General features: G+C 41.0%; 1 protein-coding gene across 1 annotated transcript; it reads right to left on the bottom strand.

Moving 5' to 3' along the window:
• Positions 1-825: 825 nt before the first annotated feature.
• Positions 826-991, bottom strand: GSTUM_00002659001 (uncharacterized protein; the record flags this gene model as incomplete). The annotated part of the gene is made up of 2 exons (XM_002836353.1): positions 826-881; positions 958-991. The coding sequence occupies 2 exons, from the start codon at positions 989-991 to the stop codon at positions 826-828; spliced, it is 90 nt and encodes a 29-aa protein (XP_002836399.1).
• Positions 992-15,668: the final 14,677 nt, after the last annotated feature.

Here is a 15,668-nt window from a genome sequence, read left to right as displayed (position 1 = left end):
TCTTGTAAATTGGTAGTAGTAATATACAAATAAATATTGAAGAGACAGATAGCGTCAGAAATTGGTGCAAATATGATAAAACTTGTATTCAGTAGATCTCTAAAGCTTTATGAAATCAAATATTGTTTGCAACTTTTGTTTAAATTGAAAGCCAATTATTTACCTAATTATGTAAAATATCATCTTGTAAATTAGTAGTAGAGATATAAAAATAAATATTAAAGAGGCAGATATAGTCAGAAATTGGTGCAACTTTGATAGCACTTGTATTCAGTAGATCTCTAAAGCTTTATGAAATCAAATATTGTCTGCAGTCTTTATTTAAATTGCAAAACTATTATTTTGTAAAAAGTCTAATTATATAAATATTATCTCGTGAATTGGCATATAAGATATAAAAACCAATATTAAAGAGGTAAGTATAGTCAGAAATTAGTACAAATTTGATAGAATTTGTATTTAGTAGATCTTTAAAGCCTTATGAAATCAAATATTGTTTCCAGTCTTTGATTCCAATAAAAACTAATATCTAGTTCAATATCTAATTATGAAAAACCTCATCATATACAATATTTTTACAAATATTTTCCCTTCTATTATTCTGTATACTGTTTGATAATAATACCTTAACTCAGTTACTACTTGTAGCCCTTTATAATACAACATAGAGCTGACCATGACTGAAAACATCCTCCTGCAAGTCAATTCCAATATGATTCAATGATTGTTCCTGAACTTTGTTTATCGTCATACTGTAAGCAGGTCTTACTGGAAACTGTAGGCAAATAAGATTGACAGAAAGGTCATGAGTACCCTTGAGGTAATTCAAATTTGTGGAAGTAGGATCTGAATTCCTTTCATCTCTCCTGTCATTATTATACCTGATAATTGTTAAAAATAATAGTTAGAAATTAGTAATAGAGTAAAGTACTAATATATGAGAAAATTGAGTATTACCTTGAATTAGGTTACAAAAAAGGCCAGTAACCATCAACTGAGTACCATTGCAAAGGCCTTGCCTTAGATTGAGATTTCGTAATAACATAATTAGAGCTCCAACTTTCAAATATAATCTATGTGGGAGAAGTCTAACTGGATTAAGAGTATTTAAATACTTTAGTGTATATAGAGTTTGATCTTCTTTCGTAACTGTATCTGCGCTTAGATAAAAATGTAAATCTGATTGTGTAGTAGTATCACGAGCTAACATTGCATTGTTAATATCCTCAACTTCAAAATTTCTAGCTGCTTATATAGCTCGCTCTGAGAGATAATCGGCAAGAAGGTTATGTGAGGGAAAGAATTCTATATTGCTTGTCAGATAAATCAATTTCATCAAATCTGGTAATGTTTGAACTCCACTAGTCATGAAATTCTTAAGTGTAATAAGATTTGAATTCTGATTGGCTGGTAGTTCTGACTCCTGTAACTGAAGCTGACCTGTCCCAATTTTTAAAATCTATTGTCACGAACGTGGCTTAGCGAGGAAAGGGTTTTCACGTGATACATGGTTATGAGTCACAGGGATGTTATTGTTTTGCGCATATGACCTATTCGGGTTATATGATTTGTTATGTGTGGGATTTGTGATACTTTCGCATATGGCTCAAGTATGAGTCATGGGATATGCGCCTGACGAGTATGCCTTACGAGTGTGCCTTACGGGTAAGCCTTGCGCATATGATTTATGTTTCGCACATGACCTCATTATGATGTCATGGGTTTCGTGCATATGACTCAGTCGAGTCATATGACTTGTTTATTGCGTTATGATTGGTTTATGAGTTTTGCACATGACCTCGCTATGAGGTCATAGGTTTTGAGCATGTGACCACTTCGGTCATATGACTAGTTTGTTATGATTTAGTTTTGCACATGTGACCACTTTAGGCCACATGACTAAAGGCGGGAAGAACACTATATAAGAAAGCCGATACAGCCGAGGAAGATATGTTCTTCACGCTTTGTTCTAAGTACTTTTCCTACTTATTTCTTTAACGAATATAAAACAACTTTACGATCTTTATCTTTATTGCAACGTTATCATTACGCCAAGAAAGGCGCTTTACGAAGAAGAGTTAGAGAAAGCTTACGACAGGCGTTCCCGGTAGAAGACAAGGGTCTTGTACTATCGGTAATGTAGGCAGAGGCCTAGAGCTATCGTAAGACAAAGGAAGAAGAAGACAGGAAGAGAAGTATCGTTCCCCATCGCCAAGCACTAACTATCCAGAGAGGGATCGTTACATTACAAAGCGTCACCTAGTACGATGTCAAACGATACAAGACGGCATCCTTCAACCCAGACAGGGAAGGAGATATTGACATCGACGATCAAAATCTTAATCTAGGAGGATTCAGCGACGCCCTAGATCACGTCTCAGCAGAACCCTCGAGAGCAGCAAGCCCAGTAACCCCTGAGAAAGGATCACCAGTCGATAGCTCTCCTGCTGGAACTCCACAACGCGAGAGAATGTCGGGATCCGCAGTACCTAGGCCACCGGCCCCAGCCACTCCGGCACCAGGAACCAGCATACTGGGAATGACTGAAAATCAGTTTCAGGCATTTCTTGCAGCCATGCGAAATACAGGGCAAGGAAATATCCAACGACCAAAAGCAAAGGAGCCTGACACATACGAAGGAGCCGAAGATAAGCTACGAATATTCTTAGCGCAATGCGAGGGATATTTTGCCGTTAAGAGATACGGAGATCACCATGATGAAATTAAGATTCCATATGTGGAATCTCTACTCAGGGGACTCGCGGGACAATGGATCATGGGCTTCCAAGATGGAAGGAAGCAGAGGGAATGGGTCACATACGAGGAATACAAGGCGACACTCTTTGAACAATTTGGAGATCTCAACGCCAAAGAAACAGCAAGACGAAAGCTAGAAAAACTCCAGCAAGGAAAACAAATGTTCTCAGCATATTGGAACGAATGTCGACTGTTGGAATACGAGGCCGAGTTTGATGATGCGACACTCTACGTCATCCTCCTGAGAAACTGCAGTGAGAGACTCCGAGAGGCATGGGGAATCTCTGACCTGCGCTATACGACAGCCGAACAATTTGCAAGATGGGCAATCGACAAAGAAAGCAAATTAAACATGGTTCAGAGCAACTCGGAAAACACTATAGCACATAGAGTGGTCCAATCATCCAGGAATGTGAACGCGACCTTCAAACCGCAAGCACCTCCAGGAGAAAGTCGAGCATTACCACCAGGTGAATCAATGGAATTAGACAAGTCCAGAGCAGGGCCTGCTCTGAATCTGTCTAAGGAAGAATACGCCAGAAGGATGAATGGGAAACTATACCTAAGGTGTGGAAAAGCAGGGCATCGGATACGATAATACAGAAGCCGGCCGGACAACGGATACCAGGGAAACAGAGCTGCTGGAAATAATTGTTTCCAAAATCAGAAAAGAAGCAACATCTGCTAAATGATAGCAGAGGATTTACCGGTGGAAAACGACGAGGGTCCCCAGTAAACGGTAGGTCTGGTGAGACCCAAGATGTGGACCTTGAAAACCCATCAAATTAGCGAACTACTACACGGCACTACACACGCAAAGAGGAGAAGAAGATGGAGATCACGTGATGATCAAAACGAAGATATACAACGAAGAAAACAAAGAAACAACAATATATACAATGCTCGACTCTGGGGCCACTGAAGACTTCATCGACAAAGAAATATGCGACAAATACGGCCTCCACACCAAACAAGCGAAGAAAGCAAGACAAGTCTACTTAGCGGATGGAAAACCAAGCGCTATGGGTCCTATAACCCATACGGCGACAATACCCATGGACATTGGCAGCCATAGGGAAACGGCAACCTTTCAAGTGGCAGATCTGAAGAACCATGAGATAGTCCTAGGGATGCCATGGTTACAAAAGCATAATCCGACAATCGATTGGAACGAGAACAAGATGACCTTTACAAGCGAATTATGTGTGACACAATGTCTCAACAGTTCACCTGTGGTCTACTCAATAGCAATACGAGAAGCGGGGGAAGAAACTTTGCATGCAAAGTTTGCTGAGATGCGGCAAGACAAGAGAGTCCGGATACAAACACTGGACCAAGAGGCAAAAGTGCCTACCAAGGGTTCCAAAGGGGCAGCAGGACACGACCTATATACCAACGAAGGAATCAAGATTCCTGCCAACGGGCAGGCAACGATAGTGACGGGAATAGTGATTGGACTCCCAGAAGGCACCTATGGACGAATAGCACCCCGCAGTGGTCTAGCAGTCAAACACCGACTCATGACCATGGCAGGGGTGATCGACATCGACTATACAGGTGAAATCAAAGTAGTCCTGGCACACCTAGCTCAAGAGGACTACCAAGTCTAGAAAGGCGATCGAATCGCACAGTTGATAATCGAAAAAATCAACAAAGAGGATCTGCATGAAGTAGATCAACTGGAAGAAACCATAAGAGGAAATAAGGGATTTGGAAGTACGGACCAAAACCAGCTCGATACAACAAAAAGAATTGAGATCAAAGAGATCACAGCACAAGCCTTTGGACGATATTATCGAAGAGGAGATACAACAGGAATCCTCAAATGGACATACGAAGACGAAAAAGTGGTTCTAGCAAAAATCAACATTAGCACAGAGCTAGCAGATCCAGGACAAGAAATACCAAAGCAAAAAAGGATGGAAAGAATTGGTTCCAAAAGAATATCACCAATTCACAAATCCATTCAAAGAAGAGGAAGCTACGGAGCTACCACCTCGAAGACCAGGAATCGACCACGAAATTCAGCTGGACAAAGACGAAAAAACGGGAAAGACAAAAGAAATTCCCTATAAGAAGTTATACCCCCTAGGGGAAGCAGAGCTCGAAAAACTTAGGAAGTACATCGAGCGAAACCTAAAGAGAGGATGGATCCGAGACTCTTTCGCGTCAGGAGGATCCCCAATACTATTCGTCAAAAAGAAAGACGGAAAAATGAGACTCTGCGTGGACTACAGAGCCCTCAATTCGGTTACCAAGAAGGACTGATATCCACTACCATTGATTGGGAAAGCACTGGACAGACTACGATCAGCAAAATACTTCACCAAACTTGACATCAAAGATGCATACTACAATATACGCATCAAGGCAGGAGACGAATGGAAGACTACATTCGACTCAAGATACGGAATGTTCGAATACTTGGTTTTGCCCTTCAGGCTAACCAATGCACCGGCTTCATTCCAGAGATGGATCAACAAGGTACTTAATAAGTACCTCGACATATGTTGCATCGTATACTTGGACGATGTACTCATATACTCAGAAAACATACAACAAAACCAAAAAGATATCAGCAATATCATGGCGGCAATACAAGGATCAGGAATGAAGATCAAACCAACAAAATGCGAATTCCATAAGGAAAAAACAGAATACCTTGGATTTATCATCAATCGAAATGGGGTCAAGGTCGACCCTGTTAAAACAGCAGGCATATGGGATTGGGCCAAACCAAACAACAAGACAGATGTTCAATGCTTTATGGGATTCTGCAACTTTTATCGAAGGTTCATAGAGGGGTTTAGCAGGCTTGCAAAACCACTCTATAACCTAATGAAAAAAGACAAGAAATGGGAATGGGGAGAAACGGAATAAAAAGCATATGATACAATACAAACGCATCTAACATCAGCACCCATATTGGTCCATTTCAACCCAAACCGAAGGACAATGATCGAGACGGACGCCTCAAAATATGTATGCTCAGGCATACTATCGCAACAATGCGACGATGGAAAATGGAGGCCAGTGTCCTATCGATCCAAGACAATGACCCCCGCAGAGTGCAACTACAATGGTGCAAACAAAGAACTATTAGCAATAGTTCAAGCATTAAAAGAATGGAGAAGATACGTTTCGAACAACGACCATCCAGTCCAAGTTCTAACTGACCACAAGAACCTGGTGCCATTCATGACTACGAAAGAACTGAACGATCGCCAGATAAGATGGATGGAACACCTCAGCAAATACAACTTCAAAATCGAATACCGACCAGGCAAAGAGAGTGGAAAACCAGATGCTCTCACAAGGATTGCAAGCGACAAACCACAAACGAAAGAAGACAAAAGAATCAAACAAAAAACATGAACACTATTACCAAAAACCTACTTTGAGGCAATGGAGGTTATCCAATTCACATCAACGGAGGAAAGAGGAATTGAGAATGCAAACGAGAAAGACAAAACAATTCAGACAATAAGAGAAGCCTTGGAGGAAGGAAAAAAAGAGATGAAAGGAATTGCTCTGGGTTTATGCCAATGGAAGGATGGAAATATGTGGTACGACAGAAAACAATGGATCCCGGAAGAAGAGGAGATAAGGACAAACATCATACGACAACACCACGATATCCGAACGGCAGGACACGGAGGAACGGCTAAAACAACGGAATTCATTACGAGGTCATTCTATTGGCCAGGACTGCGTGAAGATGTCAAACGATATGTCAAAAACTGCGACATATGCTAAAGGACGAAAACGACTAAACACGCACCATATGGATTACTAAAATCAAACGAAGTTCCCGAACAACCATGGGAAACAATTACGATGGATTTCATCACGGACCTACCAGCATCGGAAAATTGTGATAGCATCCTGGTCGTCGTGGATCGTCTGACCAAAATGAGCCATTTCATTCCGGTTAGAAAAGATATCAATATGAGGGATTTTATACAAACCTTCTTCAGAGAAGTTTTCCGACTTCATGGCCTACCCAAGAATATCATCACCGATCGAGGAACACTATTCACATCGGGACTATGGAAAAAAGTAAGCGGAGAAATGGGAATACAAAACAGAATGAGCACAGCATTCCACCTACAAACGGATGGACAAACGGAACGAGTAAATGCGATACTCGAACAATATTTAAGGGCTTACATCAAATATCAACAAGATGATTGGTACAAGCTGTTATCGATGGCCGAATTCGCATACAACAATGGAAAGCAAGAAACGATAAGCACCACACCATTCTGCGCGAATTACAGACAACATCCACAAAGTCAGACCACATATCATACAATTAATGATATGATACCGGAGAAAGCGGATATGGGAAAACTACATGAAACCTTACAATACGAGATGAGTCAAGCACAACAACGGCAAAAAGTACAATACGATAAGCACCGAAGACCGGATCCAAACATACAACCAGGAGATATGGTATGGCTAATACCATGCAATATCCATACGACTCCACGCGTCACGCTCACTCCGGAACCCATGTAAACTGGACTACAAGAAAATTGGACCCTTCAAGATATTGGAAAAAGTAGGCAGCCGAGCTTATAAACTCGACCTTCCCCCCTCAATGCCAATACACAATACATTCCACATCTCACTCCTCGAATTACACAGCGACAATAAGTTTTCTTCCCTAACACATATTCCGCCCCCTTCGATCGAACTTGAGGGAGAACCAGAATATGAGCTCGACGAAATAGTTGATTCCCGCCTCTTCCACAGTCACCTCCAATACCGAGCCAAGTGGACAGGATATTCCCCTGAACACGATAAAACCTGGTACTTCGCACACAACTTTGAAAACGCACAAGATGCCATCTCAACCTTCCACCAGTGATACCCAGGCAAGATCGGCCCAGGTGACAATCACGTTCAACCAAGACAAAGGCGAGGGAAAGACTCCCATGCCATTACAGCAACACGAGGGTTGGGGCGATAGCCCCCACCAAACTACACCCACCAGCCCTGAATACTCATTCATGGAGCCAACCGACGAAGAACTCAAGGAAAGGGAAAGACAAGCACAGCATAACGCCATGTCATGGACGGTATGCTACGATGACGGTTGCCAAACACACTTTGGCGACAAAGAAGGCTCGGGATAGTTCCCGAGGGAATGTCGAAAGCGTGGCCCACGCCCGGACCACGTTCTGAAGCATTGGCAACAATGCTTCAGAAACGGGTGTAGGATGCACAGGGCACAGAAAATATCTGCGGGATACTACCCGCAGAAGGATGGAAGCAGAAAAGAGTTGGAAGGAGAGGATGCCAGAAAGGCAAGGGCCGCGAGGACGTGGTCCAGGGAAGGAGGGGCCCAAAACTCCTCCGCAGATACGGAACCGGATGTTAGGAGCCTACACAGGCAGATCCGGGGACTCCGAGAACAACTGGGCCAAGCAGAGGCCACAATTTCGGCAAACGACAAAACGATCATGGAGCTTGGACAGCTGAACGACAATCAGCGGCACACGATTGAGATGGCGAATCTGACTCTGGAATCGGTAAGGGTCAGATGGAGGATGGCAGACGAAAAGTTTCACAAGATGAGAAGGACCATGCGCTCGGCAGGACGGGAACTATTGAAACTGGGAGAAAAAGCCTGATGGGACTCAGGCTTAGGAGGAGGGGAGCTAATGTCACGAACGTAGCTTAGCGAGGAAAGGGTTTTCACGTGACACATGGTTATGAGTCACAGGTATGTTATTGTTTTGCGCATATGACCTATTCGGGTTATATGATTTGTTATGTGTGGGATTTGTGATACTTTCGCACATGGCTCAAGTATGAGTCATGGGATATGCGCCTAACAAGTATGCCTTACGAGTGTGCCTTACGGGTAAGCCTTGTGCATATGATTTATGTTTCGCACATGACCTCATTATGATGTCATGGGTTTCGTGCATATGACTCAGTCGAGTCATATGACTTGTTTATTGCGTTATGATTGGTTTATGAGTTTTGCACATGACCTCACTATGAGGTCATGGGTTTTGAGCATGTGACCACTTCGGTCATATGACTAGTTTGTTATGATTTAGTTTTGCACATGTGACCACTTTAGGCCACATGACTAAAGGCGGAAAGAACACTATATAAGGAGGCCGATGCGGCCGAGGAAGATATGTTCTTCACGCTTTGTTCTAAGTACTTTTCCTATTTATTACTTTAACGAATATAAAACACCTTTACGATCTTTATCTTTATTGCAACGTTATCGTTACGCCAAGAAAGGCGCTTTAAGAAGAAGAGTTAGAGAAAGCTTACGACAGGCATTCCCGGTAGAAGACAAGGGTCTTGTACTATTAGTAATGTAGGCAGAGGCCTAGAGCTATCATAAGACAAAGGAAGAAGAAGACAGGAAGAGAAGTATCGTTCCCTGTCGCCAAGCACTAACTATCCAGAGAGGGATCGTTACATCTATGCTGTATATTCTTTCTTCTTTTAAAGTTCATCCAATGTAGCTGCTGAATGTAAGAGGCATATATTTTCATTCAGGTACAATACAGATATGTCAGACCAATAGCTTGATTATTTAAGTATTGCATTGACAATTTGTAATCTTGATCCTGCTGGAATAACTGCAAGACATTGTCTAAAGTCCCCACTAAATAACATTGTAATCTCTCCAAAAGGCTGTGTATTTTTCCGAATATCACACAATATTTGAGATACTACTTGAAAAGCATGCTTGTTCTACATTGTAGCTTCATTCCAAATAATAAGTTATGTACATTAGAAAACTTCAGGGGCATGAGAACTATAATTAATGGAACATATACTTTGATGGTCCAGTGATAGAAAGATTTTGAAGGTTAAATGAGCTGTACATCCACTACTGAGTAATATAGGAGCAATACCACTAGATGCTACTGCAAGAGCAATTTTCCCTAAACTTCAAACTTTTACGAGCAAAAGACTTTCCACAAAGGTTTTTCCAGTTCCTCCAGAACCATTGAGAAAGAATAGCTTTGAATCTTCCTTACAAACAGCATCAAGTACCTTTCCCTAAGCAGAACACAGAACAGTATTTAGCTTTGATACTGAAGGTAAAATTTGATTAGTTAGGTCCTCATAATTCCAATTAAGTTGATCATCGAGCAAACAGTTTCCAGAACTCTGAATATTGACTCTATAATTCAAATCTGCTATTAGAAGTAGTAGTCCAAAGTCTGTTAATGATTTTTCCTGATCCTGAAGCATTCCCTCCATATTAAATAAGGAGACACTATAGATCTCTTCTTGAGTTGGTTGTCTAATACCCATTTGAGTTTCTAAAATATATTGACAATTATCGAATAGGAAATCGTGATAGGTATTCCAAAGTTTAACAGCATTGGCAGGATTGGATTCCAGCGTAATAATGATAAATAAAGCCTGTAACTATTTTCCTGTATAAATAGTAGTTGCTTTGAGTAAACATGTATCCCACTCATTATCATTTTCAAGTAGTCCAAGTGCCATGCAAGTTTGACGAAATATCTCCATGAATTGTCCTCTCATACTTAGAGCCTCCATAGGCTGTTGTTGGATTGTTTGTTTACTGTTAGTCTAATAGATCTTCCTCTCAGTGAATCCCATATATCTCCCGATCGGCTGGACCTGTCTCCCTATTTCCTCTTAATGAAATATCGTACACCATCCTAGTTCTCCATTTGGAAGTAACAAAATATATCTTAAAGGTAGATAGTAAGGATTTTGTTCTGATATTCTTGTAAGTCGTAAATAGTTATCGTCCTCTCTTCTTGAACGAATAATAATATCTCTTTTATCATATTCTTCTTCTCCAAGGCCTACAATAAGTATTCCTACTTTGTCAGCACTTGGCACATTATATGTCCTCGGATCCTTGTATCCAACATCAAGCATTTTAAGTTGTAATATAATTGATACTCCAGTATTGGTAGGTATTATTTCTCCTGCAATCTCATAGGTTTGAACTAACGAATGCTGTTGCTGAAGAATTGCTATAAGGCGTGATAGAACTTCTGAATCAAGATAATTTTGCTCAAATATATTCAACCTTGTATTGACCTGTGCATCCAAGTTTATAGAATTGTGAACATAAATTTAAGCAAATTTGGAGGTTTCACTACCAGCCGAAAGTAATGTTCTATGGTTATGGTAAAAAGCATCCTTGATACAAAATGAGTAAATCTCTCCATAATTTGAGTGATATGCACTCTCTGTTGTTCCAAGTAATATGAGGAATACTATATTATTATAAGCTCTTTCTCTTTGTTGAAACTCTTTTGCCTCATAGATATTTTTTGTAAATAATCTCCATATTTCTGCTGATGGATTCTGTAAAGACAACAGCTCAACTTTGCTACCTGCACAGCAAGTTCCAAATTCATTCAACTGTACCATTCAAAGTTTTTGATACCTCTTTCTCAGTAAAATATAAGACCATACAGTATTGGCACTCATATGTTAAAGTGGATAATATATATCAAACAGGCAAAGCAACTCTATGAAACTACTGTGATATCAGTGGATATACAACAACTGGCTACATAATATTTTGAAGTTCTTTCCAACAGGAATTACACCGCTGCCAGACTTGGCCCCTGGTCATAAATTCTTTTTGATTCTTTTGTTGGCTGTATCATCTACAATGTTATACTATAATTTCAAGTTCTTCAACTTCATGTAGTATTTCTTGGTGTAAGAGATTTTCATGGATAGAAAGAGATCCATGTACTGTTTCCAGTTGCTGAATATTCATATTACCCTCTGGATTTCTCTGTTGTTGTCACAAATATGGCTTGGCAAGGAAAAGAATTTTCACGTAACTCATAATTATGAGTCATAAGTATGTTATTGTTTCACGCATATGACTCATTGGGGTCATATAACTTATTATGTTATGATTTTGTTATGTTTCACACATGACTCAATTATGAGTCATAGAACGTGCGTATGGAAAGTATGCCTTGCAAGTGTATCTTACAGGTATGCCTTGCACATATAATTTATATTTCACACATGACCTCATTACGAGGTCATAAGTTTCACACATGTGACCACTTGAGGTCATATGACTTGTTTATTGAGTTATGATTGATTTATGAGTTTTCGCATATAACCTTGCTACAAGGTCATGGGTTTTGGACATGTGACCACTTTGGTCACATGATTAGTTTGTTATGATTTGGTTTCACGCATGTGACCACTTTGGATCACATGACTATGGGCAGGAAGAACACTATATAAAAAAGCCGGCACGGCTGAGGAGGTTAGGTTCTTCACGCTTTATTCTAAGTACTTTTCCTCGTCCTTGCTGTCGCTTCGTCCCGAGCATTTCTTTCACACATATAATGGGCCTTAATGCCTTGGATTCTGTGGGAGATATCTGAGTTCGCTCAGTAGTTCCTGTGGTCTTTGGTGTTGAGGTCTGTTTGCGTTGCGTAGCGGATAACTAGTTTGCGTCTCGTTTCGTTGAGTTGGTTATCTCACGATACTAGCACTTCGAGCACTTCATCACAGTCGCATACGAATCCATTTCGGTAAAATGTCTACGTCTTTCTGTCTATCGTCTAGTCGCAGGTTTCGTGTTCAATTGAGGGGATTGAACATTGTGTTTGGGGGGATCACCCATGTCGTTCTTTGGGCCAGCTCATGTCTTTTGTTGGGTTTTAATGGAGTCCTTAGTTCTCACCATACAAAACGCCTTTGGGTTAGACTGATGACCTTCCCAAGTATCAATGCGTCGTACCGGCCGCATCAATCCACTGGGGTAGTGGCCTCTAGGGGCCTCGCCGGCCCCCCCCCTACTCGTTACTATATGTTTCTATCGTCGGAATCCTACAATGTTGTTTATCACCGTTCCCTTAGAAGATTTGTCCTTGAGGCATATAAGGTGATTCAGCCAGGTGTCTCCTCCTCGGTACGGTGGGCATGGCTTTGATCCTGAAAAATCTTACCCCCTGGTGTGGTTTTTTCTTGCTACCTGGGGTGGTGTGGGACGATTGGCTGCCAGATACTCGCATTGTCTCTGCGTTTAGGTGGTTCGGTTGTGGTCTGTGGTTGGCGGCTTCACCCATTGCAAGTGGGGCCTACTTTCCATTTGTCTGCTTCTGTTCATTCGCCCTCCCCCTTCTTGTCGCGTCAGTTGGGAATGCCTCTTGCCCGTCTTTCGGTCCGTGCCTGTTGCCGGACCTGTGGGGCTGGCTTTGGCTGGCTCTGCTTACCTTTTTTCCGACTCGGTTGCACATCAGTTCGGCTGGGTTGGATGGTATGGCTGGTGCTGGTGCCTTTGGCTATTGGTGCTGCCTCCTCTGTGGCTCCCTGCTTTGGCTGGTGGGTTCCCCTCGGCTATATGGAGTCGAGGGTTGTGGCTCTGTTGGCGTGGCCAAGACCAGTGGCGGCCTGATGGGATTAGGTATAGCTGGCCTGTGGCTGTCGGATGGTTGATCTGTCTGAGGAGCTGAGGGGGCTAGATGGACTGTGTGGTGCCTGGTGTGTGGGACTTAGGGGGGACTGATTGGGGGGGGAGAGGTACCTGTGAGTACCTGTCAGGCATGCGTCAGGTTGAGCGATGTCTAATTAAGTGTTTCCGGCGTGATGGGACTGTTAGGCGAAGCTGCTGAGTGCTGTAAAGCTCCTCGTTGACCCGGATGGTTGATGGCCAACTGTGCAGATAGTGGGTTGCAACCACCTGGTTGGACTTGTTTGGGTCTTGCATGCTGGGTTTTGTGGGGTTTGTTTGGTTTCTTTGGTTTGGCAATGGGCATGGCTGGCAGGGGCAAGGCACCACGGGTGGGAGATAGGCCCCACTGGCCGTTTAGGTCTATCACCACCTCTATGTATTTCTTTTATTTATGAGTTTGTTTTAGGGGACAGGCAGCGGGTACAGGTCCTCCTCACCATTATGCTCTTCGGAGGCACTTGGCAAAGTGGGTTCATAGGGTCGACGGCCTGGCATATGGATGCGAGAGGTGGACATGTTGGTCACCTCCTCTCTGCCATTGTGTCGCCTGTAGTTTATATTTGTTTTGGTTTTGTTGGTTTTCTACTGCGGAAGAGGTTTTGCAGGACGGTGTTCGGACCGGGTAGTAGTGATTTTATATTTGTTGGACGAGGAACCTGGTTGGGTTGGTCTTTTGCTCGGCTTTGGCTATGCTTAGTGCTGGTTGGCTTCATACCAGAGGGGCTACGGACTTAAACCGTGGCGGGCACTGGGTTGTTTGATGGTCTTGTAATTAGTTTCCTTGTGGGCATGACTCAGGGATGGCAGGTGCGGGACCGTAGACTTAGTTAGCCTAGGATTAGTGGTATACCAGTTAGCGGTATCCCTGTGCCGGTAGGGACTCGTCGTATGCCAGTGTTAGCGGTACAAGTTTAAATAAAAATAGATTAACTTCTAAGTACTTTTCCTACTTATTACTTTAACAAAATTTAATATAAAATATCTTTACACTCTTTATCTTGATCACTACTATTATCAATATGCCGAGACTGCTCTTCATGAGGAAGAGTTAGAGAAAAGTTACAATGGGCTTTTCCGATAGAAGACAGAGATCTTGTACTATCAGTAAAGTAGGCAGAGGCCTAGTGCTATCGTAAGAAGAGAAGAATCGTTCCCCATTGCCAAGAACTAACTATCCGAAGGGAATCGTTACAGTTGTAGTAATATCAAGTATTTGATAATTCTATTAGCTTCTTGCTCTTTAAGAAAGTTAATAATTGAGTTCAGAGGCAAATTTTCTAAAATTTTATACCAAGCAGTTTTCCATACTTACACTTTCAATTTGTAATAGTGCTTGTAGCAGTATATTTTATAACTGTCTCTTCTCTCCAATTGCATTATCCCTCATTTCAATACCATCCTCAGAGTTTTATATTTTTTTGTTCTCATACCTACTCATTTACTCGCGCTAGCATTCTCTCAACTATTTGATTGGCAATTTCAGATACTATCAGAGGTATAGCCTGTAGACTCTGAACCTGTTGTAGATGATTCTGAAATGTCGGTGTGTTGCTTGTCACTCTCGATATGATATATATGTTTTATATCTAGATCCATCTGAGTTTAATTGGAAGTATCTTACTATGCGATTTCTTCAACATCCACTACACCTGGAGGTTTACTGATTCTCCTGATTTATTCAATTTCTATTCCCATTTATTAGCCTCCAATTCAGTATGCAAAAAACCCTCAATATTATTTCTCAATACCTTAATTCAAAAATATCCTGAGATTTATTCTGTATATAATAAAGAATGAACTGATTAAAATATAAGTGTAATATGTAAATGTAATATGAAATAGTTCCGCTTTTATCCTTTAAATATTGTCTACTTTTTCTTAAATTTTCTATTTCTTATCCCAATTTTTCATTTCTATTTTAGCATACCTTCAATTTCTTTATTTTATATAGTATTTTCCCTCAGCTTACTCCTGCAAGATAGTATCCTCTTATTCTTTGAATATTTAGTTTTACTTCATCCATCTCCATATTATCTGAGTATTTCTTATCTTTATCTATTTTAATTTCAACCTCTAGTAAGCTATAACTTTAATCTTACAATTAATTCTCTATGGTTTTACCTCTATGAATTTTGCAGTCTTTCCCTTCAATCCTGTTCACTTTGATATTTTCTTTTTTGATTACATAAATACCTTGGCATTTTCTGTATTTCTTAGTCATGTCTATTTTGGGCTCATTAGGTAATATATATTGTAATTAAGCCTGTCTCTTGGATGTGGTTCTTTATTTCTCATCTTTATACTCTATTTATATAATATATTTTTTGTAGAAAGTTCTACAATCTCATACCTATATTTTATATATTCAGTTGTAATTTACAAACTTTGATTTTATAATTCTTTTCTACACATTCCAAAGTTTATTCCATCGAAGTTATAGCAA

The sequence above is a fragment of the Tuber melanosporum genome (genome assembly GCF_000151645.1).
Source record: "Tuber melanosporum whole genome shotgun sequence assembly, scaffold_140, strain Mel28".
NCBI lineage: Eukaryota > Fungi > Ascomycota > Pezizomycetes > Pezizales > Tuberaceae > Tuber > Tuber melanosporum.
This window is presented reverse-complemented; position numbering and strand designations above follow the sequence as displayed.